We start from the raw sequence: 18,746 nt of genomic DNA, 5'->3' as shown, positions 1-18,746 counted from the left end.
TGACGCCATCCCTGCAATTCTGTGCTACCTGCCTGTACTCTTCCTTTGTTACTGGTCTTTCCTTCCACTTCCTATATGTGCACTTTTTTTGTTGTTCATGCATTTTTAAATTATATTCCTGTGATGTGTGGATTAACAGATGGACTGCAAAAGTGGACACTGAGACCCCTTACAGTTGCAAAGAGATTCATACTTCAAGCTTGAAAGGATCAACACTCACCACCTACAACTCAATGGACTGAAGTTCTTACTACTCTTACTACATTTGAATGTATCTTCTACAGTTGTCAGTTTCATAGGGATGTTTATTGAGATATATGGACTGCTTGTATTACTGTATACATCTGAGATAGAAGTGTCAAACCCTCTCCCCCCCCCTTTTTTTCTTTCTTTTATTAAGAGTGTTCAAACTACCATACAATTGGGCTCATTTCACATGCCAGCAAGGTTATGCTCAAAATCCTACAAGCTAGGCTTCAGCAGTATGTGAACCGAGAACTACCGGAAGTACAAGCTGGGTTTCAAAGAGGCAGAGGAACTAGAGATCAAATCACCAACATTCGCTGGATCATGGAGAAAGCAAGAGAATTCCAGAAAAACGTCTATTTCTGCTTCATTGACTATGCTAAAGCCTTTGATTGTGTGGATCACAACAAACGGTGGCAAATTCTGAAAGAGATGGGAGTACCAGACCACCTTACCTGTCTCCTGAGAAACCTGTACGAGGGTCAAGAAGCAATAGTAAGAACCAGTCATGGAACAACCAATTGGTTCAAAATTGGGAAGGGAGTACGACAAGGCTGCATATTGTCGCCCTGCTTATTTAACTTATATGCAGAGTACATCATGAGAAATGCCGGGTTGGATGAATCACAGGTCGGAATTAAGATTGCCAGGAGAATTATCAACAACCTCAGATACGCAGACGATACCACCCTAATGGCAGAAAGCGAAGAAGATCTAAAGAACCTCTTGTTGAGGGTGAAAATGGAGAGTGCAAAAGCTGGTTTGAAACTCAACATTACAAAAACGAAGATCATGGCATCTGGCCCCATCACTTCCTGGCATATGGAAGGAGAAGAAATGGAAGCAGTGACAGATTTTATTTTCTTGGGCTCCAAGATCACCACAGATGGTGACTGTAGCCATGAAATTAAAAGGCGCTTGCTCCTTGGGAGGAAAGCTATGGCCAACCTAGACAGCATAGTAAGAAGCACAGACATCACCTTGCAGACAAAGGTCCGTATCATCAAAGCTATGGTTTTCCCAGTGGCAACAGGAAAACCCTGATTGCTCATTGGAAGGTCAGATGATGAAGCTCAAATATTTTGGCCACCTAATGCGAAGAGAAAACTCTCTGGAAAAGACCCTGATGCTGGGAAAGATTGAAGGCAAAAGGAGAAGGGGACGGCAGAGGATGAGATGGCTAGATAGCATCACCGATGCAATGAATATGAACCTGAACACACTCCGGGAGAGAGTGGAGGACAGGAAGGCCTGGTGTGCTGTGGTCCATGGGGTCACGAAGAGCCGGACACGACTTAATGACTGAACAACAAAATTATTATTGTGTATAGATATGTTTTATATCACGTTCTTTCTCTTCCTCTTCTCTCTCTCTCTGTATTCTTTCATGGGTTCCCCCCTTTCTTTTTTCTTTGTTACTGTTCTATTTGCAAATTAAAAATTAAAAGAGAAAAACAACAGAGACATGGACCTGGTATACAAATTTATCTGAGGCCAGATCTACCTATCTTGGTAGACCTGGTGCCCAGGTCATGTAGCTCAGTCACTAGTTCTACCAGAAATAGTGACCTTTGATGCTATCAGGACTTTTTAAAATGTACAACCATAGACAAAATGTGCAGTCCCAGGGAACATATGCAATTCCAAAAGAACATTCCTGCACTTCAAACCATGCAAAAAGTTGTATTTAGGTTTTCCATTAACTGATGTAAAAAGTGGCTGATAATGTGAAAAGTAAAGTGAGTAGTCCAGGCTCCTCTAGAATCGTAAACCCTGATCAAGCATACTCATTTCTCCTACGCCTGCCAAAGATAATTCCCAGCTACTCTCTTCAGAGTGTTCATTAATGTTTCCAAGATGAAAGAAATCATTCTAGGATAACTCATGTAAAAATATTGTTGGGAGTTCATGATGCCTCTTGTGTGAAGCTTGACTATAATACTCTTCTGTATTAGTGTGGTTACATTCCAAGGATTTTCTACCACTCTATGTAGGGTAAATGTCTTCTAATTGTCATGGAATGTGACTCTAGGCAAAATAGCATGTGCAGAGACACCGGGAAAACATATGGGTATGTTGTAGTGGTGCACACTATGTCTGCAAATTACAATCACATACCACTGTACAGCTCTGTTCCACTCTTGGAAAAATTCCTGCAAATGCTCATAGTATAGAAGCACGTCCTTCAAGCCCAGCACAGAAATTAAATGGGCTGGTAGAGGAAGCACAGAATGCTTTGTCCCTCTGCCATCAGCCCCTCTTATGAGTAAAAAGAAGGCTAGTAAAAATGTCTGTACCTAGTATAGAAATACAGTAGGCTGGCAGAGGGGGGCAGAGCATTACGTCCCTCATCTGGCAACTCACTCACTCTACTGGATGCAATTCCTTGCCACCAATGGCAACCAGGCAAGTTCTAAAATACAAAGCTGTCTTAGGCACAGGTCCTTCCAAGACCTGCTACTCAAATTTCCTTTTCATTAAGAGATGTGGGGAATTGTACCTAGGATATTCGACATGCAAAGCATATGCTCAACCACTGAGCTAAGGTCCTTCTTGAGCAAAAAATGTTGCTGGTAGTCCAGGCCAAGGTATTTATATTGATATCCACATGTATCTGTTATCAATTAAAGCTATCTCTCAACTTTCCATCCCACTCCCTGAACACTATAGTATTTTCTAGTACAACCAAGAAATAGGCTATGCTAATAGGAGTACATGATTTTCAATGGCTGGGCTCCCCAGAGGCAGAGAGAAGGTTTAGCCCCCTCAAAGCTGTTCTAATGCTGTCCTTTACCTTTCCCATAACTGAATGGCTTGCACTTATTCTTATAGGATAAAATAAACCAGTATACTTGGAGATGCTGTTATGGTGAAACCTGCCCTCCACCACTGGGAGGCCCAGGTTTCACTAACCTAATTAATGTGTATGTTTCTCCGTTGCTGTGCAGGTGAACAGCAAGACCAGTATGGAATACAACAAGCCTCCCCACATCCCCTGCTCACTCAAGTGATTGTCTGCCATCTCACCCAAGGCCACCTATCTAGCAGCGCATCATCTGTAGGGCCACTTTCACCCTAGGTGGGCAGACTGAGGTGCAGTACATCAGATTCCAACAAAGCTGGATAAACAAGGAAGCACTCTCTTCTCAAAATAAGGTATTCTTTAGCTGCTCAGAGGCATACAACAGTATGTGCCATAGGGTTTGTAGACAAAAAGGTGCTAATCCTATCCTTGTTTTAGATTACCTCTAAGTCCATAGCACTTTATAGTATAGACACTAAATTCATTTGAACATATGAAAATATCTTATACCACGTAAGACCATTGGTCCATCTAGTTCAGTATTATTGACACTGACTGGCAGCAGCTCTCCATTATTTCAGACAGTGACCTTTCCCAGAATTTCCAGGAGATTCCAGGGATTGAACCAGGGCCTTTTGCATGCAAAACGTGTGTTCTACTACATGCAAGCCCTTATATAATTGGAAACGTTTGTCTGCAAATAGTAAACACTACTTTGATAGCAGTAAAGTGATTACCAATTGTAGAGTTTGAGACAGATGATTAGAATGTTATAGCCATCACATTTAAACTATGAGAAAATATTAAGAAACGATAGGAAAAATAGGGCAGCTATCATATCTACTTCCTGTCTCAAGCAGCAAAATGAGACTATCCACAAATCAGCTCTCCCCCCCATATGGTCACACTATCCAGACCACAGTATACCAATGCACCACAGCAAGATGCTGGAGGAGAAAACTTCAAATAATTCCATAAATTATTAAGTAATGAACAAGGGTATGTCCTCAGCCAGTTCCCTTCCATCCAGGTATCCACAACTCCATTTGAATCTTTTAATAAAGCAAAAGCCCTAATGTTCTGGAGAATGGGGAAAAGCAGAGAGCTCTCCCTGTTTTTGCACTGATTCCAGAGACAATAAGCAACAAGACACCTCACTGCAACAAGACACTTCAGGTTTGATTTGCCGAACTGGCATGACAAGGGAAAAGAACCTTGTCCCAGCTCAAATCTTGGGTGGAAAGCAGGGACTCAGTCCTACAGTTGCACTGGCCTCAGAGGGGCTCCAAATGCTTCCAAAGCTAGTGCAACAGGAACACTCCCCCACCTTGGAATTGGTGAGGCTGGGTTGAGCCCTGTCCCCACAGTTGTGCTTCTGAAGCTCAGTAGGGTGTTGGAGACAAAAAAATTCCCTTGAAAAAGTATTTGGACAGCCCAAGTTTGTGAATCCCATGCCTCCACCAGATTTTGCCTAAACTACTGCTTGCTGTTGTTTTTTCACCAGAGAAACGAAATGTAATAACTCTGCTAGTTGGCTACAGCCAATCATAACAGTGGTTTCCACTCACTTTCTAGAACGCTAGAAGATGAAGCAGGCTTACATCTTACTGAATCCATGAGCAGAATATTGCCTGCACTTTTCCTTAATATCTCTGGAACTCCAAGAGCTAGATCCCCATTCCAGCCCTTTCAAAATAAAGCAAAGAATTTGGGGTCACCAAATCCCCCAAATGGGCATCAAATCACACACTTAAAATCCAGGCAAAACCAAGGTACAGGCAATTCTGTACTTGTAAGCCACACCACAAAATCACTGAAAAATCAATGGGATTTCAGGGTCCTATATTCATAAATTAGTTTTGAAGACTAGCAACTTCAAGCTTATACATATTTCCTCCTTAGAGAATGCAATAGAACTTACCCCAAGTGTGCAAAGAATTTCAGCCTTAGGTGCCTTTAGACTATGTGCCTACATTTTAAACTTATATAAATGTCCTCAATAGATATTAGAACAAGCAGAAGGACAAGTGTTTGTTTACATTTCACTGCCACATCCTTTCAATAAAGCTACATTCTTAAATACATACATCCACACCCGCCAAGGCACGTGACATTCCAGATCAAAGACCAAGAAAAATTTTAGGTCCTCTTAGCACACCATAAAACCTTATTTCTCTAGACCATCTATGTACTAAAGCTGATAAAAATGAGCCAATTTAGTTGCATTAGATCGCTTATTGGGTTTGTTACCAGAAATTGGTGCTCATTAAATAAGAAAAGGCACTGACAGGAAAAAGTATTGCCCATATCAAGTAGTGGTTAGGCTGACTACTCTTTCCCTCAAACGGCAATGATTTGCCTGTTAATGATGTTTCAAACGTGACTAAAATCTAACCCAATTAGTAAGTGCAAGGCATTAAGTTTTAAGATAACCCTGAATACATGCAGTTTGTGAAAACATGCTGAATGAAACTAAGAACTGTTTCAAAAAAGTTCATCGTATGACTGATCTCTGAATTCCCACCTGACTGGGGGGCGGGGAGGGGGGGAGAGAATGGGAGAACATGCAAAACATTGCAGGGAATATACTATCTATAGTTTGAGTATCTTCAGCATTAAAAAATGGTAACAGGTGGCAGCCAATTGCGAGGGGTTTCCCTTCCCTGCAGGTGCTAATGTCATGGAGGACCCATGTAATCAGCCTCTGCCCACATGGCTAGGTCATCTAGAAGTTACCCCAGCAAAGCCACTCAAAGACACTCCAGCCCAGCTAGGGAAATGTTTGAAGGGGCCCTTAGTTCAGATAATATATACACAAAAAGCATGTGCGATTCCTCTCTTTTCAACAGCAGCAAGATTTGCTCACTTTGCATGATGCCATGGCATTATAAGTACACCAATGCCACAATACTACACCAGCTAAGCAGAACTATGAACTGGGAGTGTGCATGCTCTAGAAATGAAGATAGGACATGTGGTGCACATCTATGGGATGTACTCTGTGGGGGCTTCAACAAAACTGAAAGGGTCGCAAAATGTCAAGGTCAATCAGGGTGTCAATGGGCCATATACAAAATACAGGTTGTTTTTATCTAGCATCCCCACATATGAAGGCTCCACAGTTCCTGTAGTACTTACGTGATTTGATATTAGCGTCTCTGTAGGTGCCATTGAGAATTGCAAGTTCCATCAACTGCATCTTTTTAAGGCTATCTTCTCCCTCTGCCTACACAAATAAAACAGACTATTAGAATAGCAGCTTACAATATCAGCACCACTGCAAAGAACTTAACACATTCTAAGTGAAATATGAAATAGAATCACATTTGAATAACAGAAACACCATGATGCTGCTCTAATCACCCAAGTGTGATGTTCCCTTCCTTTCTGTCCTAAATTCAAAACACTGCTCTTCACAACCCTCTTCCCACATTCAAAGAACACAGGGAGGAAGCCAGTATACATAGCTTCTGAATAGCACCAAGCTGTGGGAATCCAGCATAGTAGTAGTGGAGGCTGCTCTCTCCCCTGCACAATGCTTTTGATAACGCAGCACTGTATTAAACAGACCTGCATGAAGGGCAGTCTGTCTTCTACACTTACACCCACATGTAAACTAAAGGGGGGGAAGGGAAAACTTTATGACCAGTCCTCAATGAAACAGAGATGTATTGGGGAAGTGGAACATGAGGCTGTCTCTGGCTTTCATCTAATTTCAGAGAGCAAGTAGCTCTTGAAGACGAAAAAAGAAAATGGGGATTGGCACAGGGCAATCCTTACTCTCCATGACAGGGGTGGCTAATTTCAAGTTTTTACACAGATATTGAAGGTTCATTAGGGAAAATAATTTACGTAACATTTCCCAGGGAAATCTACAGTCACATCTTCTCAAAGTTATTACCCACGCACATGCATGCTGTTTTCCATTTAGGATTTATAAACCATCATCATTTGCTAAAATTTGATAGGACACAATTTCTACACAACTAAGTTGTAGAATGTATTCTCATATTGGCATATCACCAAACTAAAAATAGCAAACTATTTAATGTTATGTTTGTATTCATTTTATAGTCTTAAATTAAGATTACATGTGAAATTGCATTCTGAAAGCTAATGTTTTGAGTAGTGAAATGCAGCAAATAGAAATGTTCAACTATGAACACATAATTGCAACAACACACCTCAAATGCCCAAATTTAATCTTGGCAGAAGATGAAATAACCTGCAACATTAACTGATAATTTTGCTCATACCAAGGCTGTGAATACTGTATCATTTCAAAATTATACTGGTTTTGCATATATTTGGATTACATGGCTCTACATTCATTGTAAAATGAGGCCTGGGCTGCAAAGCAAAGGTGTCCCAAATATCATTTTGTACTGTATAGTTTTGATAATTCCATCACTTAAAATCAGCTGGGTTTTTTATTGTTGCTGTTGATATATATGTTCAAAGAGAGTAACTGTCCCCCTACACTCTTTTTTATTCAAGTCCTGAAATCTGTATAGCTCTCCTTTGCGATTTAGCATCCAGAAACTTATGTCAAAGGGTGCAAAAGCACACCACAAAAAGGGGATATAATTTTATTTGGCCAGTTCTCTCTTCTCTCAGTTAACAAGTACAGAACACTGATGCAATGCCTCTTAGCTTCAGATATTTCTATAGGCATTCTCCTTTGAAGAAAATAGAAGTTCAAGACAAATGAATCAAATCACTTGTACTGAGAGGAGGTTGATATAAGCAAACATCAATAAGGTCTCTGACTAAGCGTGGTTTTTATTATTTAGTTTAAATTAATGCAAACACAAGGCTTTTATCTTCTAACCAAAATTTTCTTGCTTGCTTGCACACACAGGATACACTAATGCACATTAACAATTTAAAAGATATCTACAGTCCTCTTCAAGTGTTATGCCTGGATCAGGTATAGTAACATGTCTAAGAGGCACAGGGCTGTGCACACTGCGTTTGCCCCAAATACCCTCACATGCACTGGCCTATATTCCTCTGACCTCTGTGTGTTGAGTGGGAAGGTCTGCAGAGCGCTTCTACTCATTTTACCTTGAACACAAGTAGAACTACTTGCGAGTAAAAACAAGTGGACATCCCCTGCAGATCTCCGTGGGGAGGTCACGGACCTAGTGAGTGGGGCCCATGCACGTGAGGATGCTAGGAGCAGGGCCAGAGTGTGTGGCCCCAAGCCTCTTACATAAGTTGCTATACCCTATCCATGCATAATGCAAGAAAGATTTTTTGCTGAAGAAACAGTTTTGCGGAAATATTTGACATAAATGATGGTCACACGAACATGTTTGCTCTGTTCAAAAATGACTAGAACTAAAAATGACTAGAACGAAGTTTTATTGTATGAATTATACATGCTAGAATACAGAGCATATTCTCTATATCAGGAAAGGGCAACCCCCAGATTGGACGTAACAAAGAGATTCCCCTTTTACACCACTCACCCTCCATCAGAGAGCAAGTGGCGCGAAGAGGAATCCCTTTCTAATCAGAGATAATATGGAGATTTGTCCCCACCACTTAGCTTGGGCTTGCAGAAGCCAGGTACTGCAAGCCCTGGCCAAGTCCCTTTCTCCATGCAGGGAGAGGCATGGAGCTCTGTGCCTCTCTCTGTATGGAGAAAGAATAATAATTTGGGGGAGGCAGTGTGTGGGACAGATGACATCATGGGAGTGGTGGGGCTTCAAGGTTGGGCCTGCCACACTGCTATCATCCAACCCACTGGCTTGGTCCGATGCGGAGGGGTAATACAGCCCCCAGACCAAAAGTGGTTGCCCACCATTGCTCTATATATACAATTAGTAAAACTATTATTATAGATGTAGCAATTACAGAAGATTTTGCCTGATGTTTATAGTACTGGCATACTTTTTCCTGTGGAAAATCCTAGTAACCTATGATAGAATCTGAAACATTACTACAGACTTTAGAGCTCAGCTACTGGTGTCAAATTATTCAAAAGATACTGAACTTTCTCACCACAAAACAACAGTAAGCTCCACAAACTGTGATCATCCTCTGCTACCAAGCTCAAACCACAGGTCAATCTAACAGCTTCCAGACAGGACTCAGTAGCTAACTGTAGTTACATTAATTTCTAAAGTGTCATTTCCACATCTGCATTTATTTATTATTTGAAACTTTTTCACCCTGCTCTTCAGCTGAAAAGGCTCTCAGTGGCGTATGCGAGATCAATATACACAAGACAGACCCTGCCCAGAGGCTACCAATCTAAAAACACACCATGAAAGGAAAAAGCAAAGAGGGGGGAAGAGGAAAGCAAGCAAACTCAAACATCAGTTCATAAAGTTACGTAGTTCTTGTAAGACCCAGTGACCAGCTTGAAACAGTTCTGGCAGAGAAGGAGCCAAATGGAGCTACTCTCTCAACAAAGCTGACGGAGCGACCCTGCTTCCTATCTCTTCCTCTGCTGCACCTTGATGGAATGTCTGCTCCCAGGTATTGCCTGTGCATTTTGTTCAACATCAGAAGCCTTCCTCTGTGTAAGCATGGAGTCTCGTTGGTTACATCCTCATATATTCCAGTTCAGATTACATTTTTTCAGGGCCATGATTTATCCAGTCATAACCAGCAACAGCTATGCACAAGAGGGAGGTTATCAGCAGACTCCAGGTAACCCCAGGAAAGCCACCCATACACACACATAAACAAGCGCAATAAGGACTGAGCATGCATTACCCCGTAATGCTGACTGACTGCTGAGAGTGGAAAAAGTAAAAGCCAAGTGGGCAAGGGAATGGAATAGACTGGCTAGAAAATGAGAATGGAGGAAGAGACACATATAGATACAAAGACACCTGCCCAATCACTTCCTCTTTTGTCAGCTGACTGACGCCTGCATGTTCAATAGTTCTGAGCAGCCTATAATCGGAAGAGGAAGGGAGCTTCAAAGCCCCCAATACACACATACCACATGTTGTTGCAGGGCTCCACTTGTTTCCTCTATTTCCGATGTTTTAGGCTGTGAGCGCTGTTACTAACATAGCCAAAACAGTGCCATCCACACATAAAAGCACTTAACAGCAGACTCAGGAAAACGTCAACGCTTGTAGAAGTACAAACAACCTCTAAAAAACAAATTTAATAGGAAGCTCCATGGGTGGAAGATTCCTCTGTCCAATTTCAGGTGATCTCCCCCCACCCCGCCCACACACACACACTGCAGGCTCTGTACAATGCAGCCCACACTGTTCAGGAGCCCCCATTCACCCCTGAAGAGACTTTTGAGAGATTGCAGGGACTCTAAAGGGAGAGGAGGAGAAGGGAAAGATCGGTTGCATAAGCCGCCTTCTCCTGTGCAACCACTGGAGATAGATAAAGATATATGTGCTTTTCTTTGTGTAAACTCAAAAAAGCTTACAATGAAATCCAACACACAACCATCACTACATTACTAAAAACACATCATCCAACCATCAGCAATCCAATTAAAATAAACACAATGCCCTGGTTTGCACGATCACGGCGGCCTACCGTGGCTTATTAGCTAGGGTGGTTGCAGCACATGCAGGCACCAAGTTACCAGTCCAAGCCCCCATTGCAGAGGCTTCTCATTACATAAAACCCCAGCAAAGATGATGGGGTGATTGACAAGCCACCCAGAACCCATGGGCTCCTGCTGTTGTTGTTTCTATTTCCCTGCTAGAAAGAACACACAGCTCCTCCAACTGACAGTTTCCTGGGTCTGCAGACTGCCTTATCCATCAGCCAGAGAACTAAGGTCCACTGGGAGGCTGCATCTCCTGCCTCCCAGGAAGAGCATTAGGGCAAGGTGGAGACCAACGTAGCCCAACAATACGTCAGTCAGCGATGTATCTCTTTCTTTCCCCTCCTCCCTCCCAATCCCTTTTCCTTTTGTGCTGTGTCTCATAGATTGTAAACGTGAGAGAAGGGACTGTCTTAATATTAACCTTTGTAAACCACTCTGGGAGCCTTTTTTCAGCTCAAGAATGGGGTAAAAATGCTCTAAATAAATATGATTTACATTTCTATACTGCCCCATAGCTGAAGCTCTCTGGGCCGTTTACAAAGGTTAAAAAGATAAAAAATACAATATGCAAAATTTTAAAACAAACAGTATACAGAGACAACATATATCTAAAAACAACTTTGAGCAATTAGCCAAACCATAAAATAAATCCAGGATCAATTAAAACTCATCACATGCTGCCAAATGCCTGGGAAAAGAGAAAAGTCTTGACCTGGAGCATAAAAGATAACAATGTTGGTGCCAAGCAGGCCTCATCGGGGAGATCTTTCCATAATTGGGAGGCTAACACTAAGAAGGCCCCTTCCCTTGTTGTTGTCTTCTAAGCCTCCCTCAGAGCAGGCACCCAGATGGGAACCTTAGATTCTGAGTGTAGTGTACTGGTCTGCAAGTTTTAGGGTTGTGGGTGGCTTGTCAACCACCCCAACAACCAACCCTTGGTGGATTCACATGTAACGAGAAGCTACAGCAAGCCCCCCCCCCCCATGCCCTGACTATTCAAAACGGTGGCCACCACCGCAGCAAGAAACTTCACGGGGAAACTCACCCACGGTGGATTCTCATTATGTGTGAACAGGGCGATGGATGTAATGTTAAAACAGTCAGTGGTAAAAAGAGAATCAGCGCCACTCAGAGCGTGTAAAAAGTAGCCCAGCAGCCCTCAGCCTCCACCAAAGGCTTTCCTAAAAAGCCGTATTTTAAGGAGGAAGTGAAAAGAACATAAACATCGGCAGGCATCCCTAGGGAGGTCATTCCATATGTCAGAGCCACAACTGAAAGGTAAATAGAGGGTACACAGAAACCCACTGAACTCTCTTCCCCCAAGGCATGTTTCAAAGTTAAGTATGCAGTTTTAACGTAACTGTACATTTGTAGAAACTTCTGATTTCCATTTGAAGGATCTTAGCTTTTTAGCTGTCACTGTGATGAACATATACAAGACATGCAAAAAAAGTTATGTAACAGCAGAATAGGAACACTGAAAATCAGCCTGCACATAGCCCCCCGCAAGCACTACTGGAAGAAATATGTGTGAAAATGGGATATTTTTTATAAGTGACAGAAACGCGACGCTCAAAATGATTCATGTAGTTCAATAGCTGCCGTCACTCCCAATCAGAACAAGTCAAGTCACATATCCCCCTTCAAACACACTAGAACCAGCCTCTGATTGATAAGGTTCTCTCTCTTAAAAACAAGTGCACTTTTTCAATTAGAAGCTAAATTAAACTTCAGGTACAATTAAGAAAAGTCATCAATACTGGAATTAAAAACAACTATCCTATCATAAGTAATGCATAGTTTGTTATAGGATTATGTCTTGCCAATGCGAGCAGCTTGGCTGACATTTTATCAATATAGGAGGTAGTTAAAAATTTTGACAAAACCACCCTGGTAATATATAACTTTTTGCAGAAGACTGGATGATGCTACAACCAAGTAACTTGATTTTCAAATAGCTATTCCATGGTCAGCCTTAGGCAGCTGTGTAGGACCATTAAATACATCTTGCACTCCCCTCAAACCTCAATTGGGTTGCAGAAGGCAAAAAGCCTGCGAATTCATGAGTGGCATCAAATGGAATGCTTTTATCTAGTTAAAAAACAAAACCCTTTAGATCAATTTGATCACTGAACACAAAATGTGTTTTAAATATCTGTTACAAATTACGCCTTCCATTAAGGGATACACTGTTTTTTAGATTTTCACAGTACATCTCCCTGGACAGGCATATTTTAAGATTCACATTTTTAGCCATCACCACATTAATTCATACAAACAGGGTTAATATTTACTAGAAGTCAGGGGAGAGAAACATGACTCAAACATGATAGCGATGCAGAAGCCAGACAGGATGCTTTTCAATGCGTGATCTTTTGATCTACAGCACCACCCCTTTAAATCTAATATGACTTGGACTGCAAGCAATTCAGTGTTGTTAGTGGAGATGTCCAAAGCACTGCCTGGTCCAATTTTTTTAGATGATTTTCAGTTGTCCACATCTTCAGGTTCCACCACGGTGCATGGTTGAGTCCAACTGGCTGCTTATATACTCAACCCTGGCCCTTTACAGTTCATTAGATCTAGCAGGGAAACAATTTCCAGCTGGGTCCTGGTATATAAATGCCTCACTGAGAAAGGAAGTGGTCCAAACTTCTTTTAAAAAAGCAGCAACCCAAGAAAGCTAGCCTGGTTCAGAAGACCTCAACAATTACAGGCTGGTGGCCAGCCTTCCCTTCTTGGGCAAGCTGCTCAAGTGAGTAGCAGCCAACTCCAATCATTCTTGGATGAAACAGATTTTCTAGATACATTTCAGTTGGGCTTTAGGCATGATTTGGGGACAGAAACTGCCTTGATCGTCCTGTGGGATGATCTTTGCCAAGATACACAGGGGAGTGCAACCCTGTTGATTCTCTTGAAGCTCTCAACTACTTTCAAAACCATCACTCTAGTATCCTTCTGAATAGGCTATCCAAATTGGGTGTGGGAGGCACCGCTTGGCAGTGGTTCTCCTACTTGTATGGCTGATTCCAGAAGGTGGTGCTGGGTAACCACTGTTTGACTCCTTGGCAGTTAAATTTGGGGTCCCATTCTTTCCCCCGTGCTATTTAACATATATATGAAACAGATGGGCAAGGTCATCCAGAGATTTGGTCTAAGGCATCACCTTAGCAGAGGACACCTAAGCTTGATCTTATTTTTCATCAGATAGAGATAAGGATGTTAAAGGAAAATGGAGGTTCATAAAAACTTATATAAGAGCATATTCTCTATTAATTGCATATTGATCAAGCATATTAATCATATTGCTAGCATGATACCATTAGTATAGGTCAAAAGGCCTATCAAAAAGCCTCATAGCACAGCTAGAGCATAAACCTGATCAAAAAGCAGAAGTTAGCATAAGATGTCAGGGGCATGGAAAGGTCATAAGAACAGGAACCTAGAAAGGTTCAAGAACTGTCGTTTCCCCCAGTAAATCCTTTGCTGGAGCCTGCTGTGTTGATTTTGCAAGGCACTTTGAGGATAAAATTGCTCGGCTTCATGTTAACTTGAATGCTGCTTGTAGTACAGCATCTGGTGAGGTGTCCAATGCACCATCTGGTTCAGCTGTATGGGATCAGTTTCAGTTTTTGAGGCCTGAGGATGTAGACCTCACTTGTAGCTGTTTGGCCTAGGACCTGCTCTCTTGACTCTGGTGCATCCTGGCCTGACCCTTGTACACCCAGCTCTATTTCTCTTTAACATCTGACTCCAGAGAGGCCATGCATGTTCTGAACTGGTGCCTGAATGCAGTGATGGTCTGAATGAGGGCCAACAAACTGAGACTGAATCCTGACAAAACAGACACTGTATGGGTGGGTGGTTCCCAGCTATGGGAATTGGGGAGTTTGCCTGTTCTAGATGGGGTTGCACTCCCTCAGAAAGAACAGGTACATAGTTTGGGGGTGCTCCTGGATTCACTGTTGTCATTAGGTGCTCAAATGGCTTCTGTGGTGAGGACTGCCTATTACCAACTGAGGTTGGTATGTCAGCTATGCCCATTCCTGGACAGGGATAGCCTGGCCACCATAGTCCATGCATTGGTAACCTCACATTTAGATTACTGTAATGTGCTTTAAGTGGAGCTACCCTCGTGCTTGGTCCAGAAGCTGCAGCTAGCGCAGAATGTAGTAGCCTCGATACTGAGTGGAGTGCCTGGCCATGCACATATTGCACCAGGTTGAAAGCAACTGCACTGGCTACCTATTAGCTACCGAGCCAAGTACACTGTCTTCCTGTTAGCATATAAAGCCCTGAACAGCCTGGGACCAGGTTATCTAGCAGATTGCTTTCTCTAATATAGACCTGTGCAATCACTAAGATTATCAGAGGAGGTCTTGCTGGTTGCACCACAACCTACAGACTGCTATCTTGCAGCAACCAGAAAGCAGGCCATTCAGTTTGGCAAGATAACATCAAAAGTCTCATGTGACATCTGGCCTTGGTTTGGGACTTATCACATCTGTTGCCTTGGCAACAGAGGCACAAGTGATGGAGATTGGGATGGATGCTACCACAAGTGATTGTGGCTAGTTGTTTGTCTCCTGGACCACTTTGGAGGCTAAGGCTGGAGCTATAATCCTGTCTGGAAGCTGCCCTGACTAGCTGGAAGGTGGTGCCTTCCCTGTCAAGGCTTTGGGCCCAACCACCACACAATTTCAATACCAGATATGAACATCAGCCTCAGACGTTTGCCCACCCCTGCTCTAGAAGTTTCCAAACCTGACCCCATAAAGATACAGATCCCATTGCTGTGATGACAGAGAGAACATTAGGAACACACACTCATTTGCCATGCTCATCCTTCCCCTCTTGCAGCATGATGAGCCCCCCAAGGGTTGCCCTTTGTTAGAAGTTAGAACCATTTAAAATATTAGAATCCATTTTAGAACCTGTAAAGGGACTAACCAATTCTTCCCATATTTACTATCTTTTTCCAAGTTTAAATCTAAGCTTTTACATGGATTTGAGACTGGGTCTGAATCAACTTATTAGTTTAGGGTACAGGAACGTGCTTTGACTGCAGTCAGTCCGCCACTCCTTTTAAAAAAAGGTACAGAAACATATCCAAATCAAACACGAACAGGAAGTACTGTCTCTAAAAACAGGCTCCTGGTATGTGTGTTTTCATGGAATGGCTGCTGACTCAGCACATGAATCTTAGTCAAACACAGGGCATTCATGCACAACTCTAGCTGATCCCTGTCTGTACAGCTGACTTTGGAAAGTGTGGGAGGATTTTCAGAGCCACAATGTCAGCCTTCCCCAACCTGGTGCCATCCAAATGTTTTGGACAAACTCCCATCATCCCCCCCCCCGACATATCTAGTGGGTTAGGAATGCTGGATGTTGCCGTCCAAAATATCTGGAGGACACCAGGTTGGGGAAGGCTGATGTAGACTGTTTGCACATACAACACTCTGCATAATACCAAGGAAACTCTCCTGAAGGCATGGGCCAAGTATTTCAGCTTTCAAAAATTGAATGTTTCTTCCTTTGTTGCCCTTGAAGTCAAGAAAAATCCACTGGCTCACAACATATGGTTAACGATTGTAATTGCTATGCTCATTGTGAGCTTTAGCCCTCCTAACACCCTCTTTACAAGCGTTGGCTACCCATTTGTACATAGTGGTTTGCCCCCCCCATTTTCTATACATGCCCGTTTTAAATTTGAGCTCATCAGAAAAGTCCTTACACAGCCATTCCAGTTTCTTTAGATAACTTTTAGTTTTTCTTGCTAATTTGCATTGTTTGTGATTGTGCCTTCAATATCTTCCATCTCGAACTCCCTTCTCGAGTTTTTCTAACCATGGGATCCCACCCAGTATTTCCTTGAGTTTATTGAAATCAACTTTCCTAACATCCAGAGTGCACATCTGACTAGACTCAGCTTTCTCTTTCATGAGTATCATGGTTGATATGGCGATTATCCTCCAACTATTGCAAACAAGCCATTCATATTTTAGACTCATGTTGCTTTTCTGATACTACTTGGTAATTCAAACTAAATGAATTGACCACGGTATCCTCCTGGACCGCCTGGAGGGGTTGGGCATTGGAAACACTGTATTGCGGTGGTTCCAGTCCTTCCTCTCTGGCAGGTACCAGAGGGTAGCACTGGGAGAGGAGGTTTCGGACCCGTGGCCACTTACTTGTGGGGTGCCACAGGGTTCCATCCTCTCCCCGATGCTATTTAACATCTATGTGAAGCCACTGGGGGCTATCATCAGGAGGTTTGGGGTGCAGTGTCATCAATATGCGGATGACACTCAGCTCTACCTCTCATTCAAATCTTCAGCAAGGTTGGCCGTAGAATCCCTGTCCAAATGTCTGGAGACAGTGAGTGGCTGGATGGGGAGGAATAAGCTGAAGCTCAACCCTGACAAGACCGAGGTACTTTTGGTGGGAGACAAGAGGAAGCTGGGGGATGCTGACCTGGTGTTGAATGGGGTACAGCTACCCTTGAAAGACCAGGTCCGCAGCCTGGGGGTCATTTTGGACTCCCAGCTGTCCATGGAGGCTCAGGTGTCAGCTGTGAGCCGGACAGCGCTGTATCAACTCCATCTGATACGGCGGCTGCGCCCCTACCTTCCTGACCATCTGCTCCCATCGGTAGTACATGCCCTGGTCTCCTCTCGTTTAGACTACTGTAATGCGCTCTACGTGGGGTTACCCTTGAAGACGGTTCGGAAACTGCAGCTGGTACAGAACGCGGCGGCTCGCCTGATTAAAGGCAGCCGCCGGCGAGATCACATCACTCCAGTGCTGAAGGAGTTGCACTGGTTACCAGTTGTTTTCCGGGCCAAATTCAAGGTGTTGGTTTTGACCTTTAAAACCCTATATGGTTCCGGCCCAGCCTATCTTAAGGAGCGCCTCCAGCAACACCAGACAGGCCACTTAACAAGATCAGCCTCGGATGGCCTTCTCTCTGTCCCATCAGCCAGGACAGCTAGACTGGTGGGGACGAGGGAGAGGGCCTTCTCTGTGGTGGCCCCCACTCTGTGGAACTCCCTCCCTAGGGAACTCCGTCATGCCTCCTCTTTAATGAGCTTCCGTCGTGCATTAAAAACGTGGTTGTTCAGGCAGGCATTTGGGGTGGGTTAGGGTATTTTTTTTAAAAAAAATTTATGGTAAAATTTTACTGTTTTAAATTGTTTATGGTGGGTTGTACATCGCCCAGAGTGGCTGGGTGACCAGTCAGATGGGCGATTAATAAATTTAATAAATAAATAAATAAAATAAGTACAAAAGCCAAGTTTAGGCCCATGCAAATACTACAGCCAGAACTGTAATGCTAAATGAATATGGTATTGCTTACATTCTTCAGAAGACAACTATGATACGTACTACAATGCCTAGGACAAGCAAAGATAAATTGGCATCATTATTTTTCAGCCAACACTACTTATCTTGTTCAAAGCAAGCTATCAGTTCAAATGATATGCAAAGTCTAACTTTTCTGTTTCACTTGACAAATTCAATGGTCATAATGTTAAAGATCCTCTAGGGGGAAGAGCTAGGACTATCTCCTTACATTTCCCATCACCTGGACATTTTTTTACTTAATGATACTTGCTCTAACATCAACTTTCTCTAGGATTCCTTTTTTAAGTTCTTCAGCATGCAATAAGATAAAATACTAAGAAGTGAACACGTTTTTATACATCCAAGTTCAAACAAAAGCACTACCATGAAAAACTGCTATCTTGTTCTAAATGTTCTGATACCAAGGGCATTCCCTCATTGTTCTACATAGGAAAGGCTGCTTTAAGATCTATATTCTTCTGGCATGAACAGATGCTTAGCTTTCGGGCTTAGGCAGATAATATTTAAGCCTACCACAGGCTGCGCACAGCAACACATTGGTACCACCCTCCCCCATGGAGTTCCTGCTTATGGAAGCTAAGACATCCATTGCACAGGGACAGTATCAGTATACCTATTACAACATTGATCTCCATGTGCAGCGTTTCTTTTCCACACCTGAGTAAATAGCAACTATTAACTTACATGGCAGGAAGTGCAAATAAGGGCACCACTGGAGTGGGACCATACTTGGCTCTCTGTCACTGGTAGTCCCATTGTCTGAGAGCAACAGCAGATTATGCCCCTCTC

The 18,746-nt window shown here is 42.9% G+C and overlaps 1 protein-coding gene across 6 annotated transcripts in view; it reads right to left on the bottom strand.

Annotated features, from left to right (window-relative positions):
- Window positions 1-18,746, bottom strand: part of QKI (QKI, KH domain containing RNA binding) — a 177,775-nt gene that overhangs the window by 35,497 nt on the left and 123,532 nt on the right. For all 6 annotated transcript variants that reach the window (XR_014786751.1, XR_014786752.1, XM_084827979.1 and 3 more), the window contains exon 5: window positions 6,188-6,275. Coding sequence is in view for 4 of the 6 variants with exons in the window: in XM_084827979.1 (XP_084684105.1) it covers window positions 6,188-6,275 (88 nt within the window). In the remaining 2 variants the exon portion in view is untranslated. The remainder of the gene's footprint in view (window positions 1-6,187; window positions 6,276-18,746) is intronic.

Source organism: Heloderma suspectum, chromosome 1 (assembly GCF_057233095.1).
Source record: "Heloderma suspectum isolate Gila_16-S chromosome 1, 16-S_ref, whole genome shotgun sequence".
NCBI classification, from domain to species: domain Eukaryota; kingdom Metazoa; phylum Chordata; class Lepidosauria; order Squamata; family Helodermatidae; genus Heloderma; species Heloderma suspectum.
This window is presented reverse-complemented; position numbering and strand designations above follow the sequence as displayed.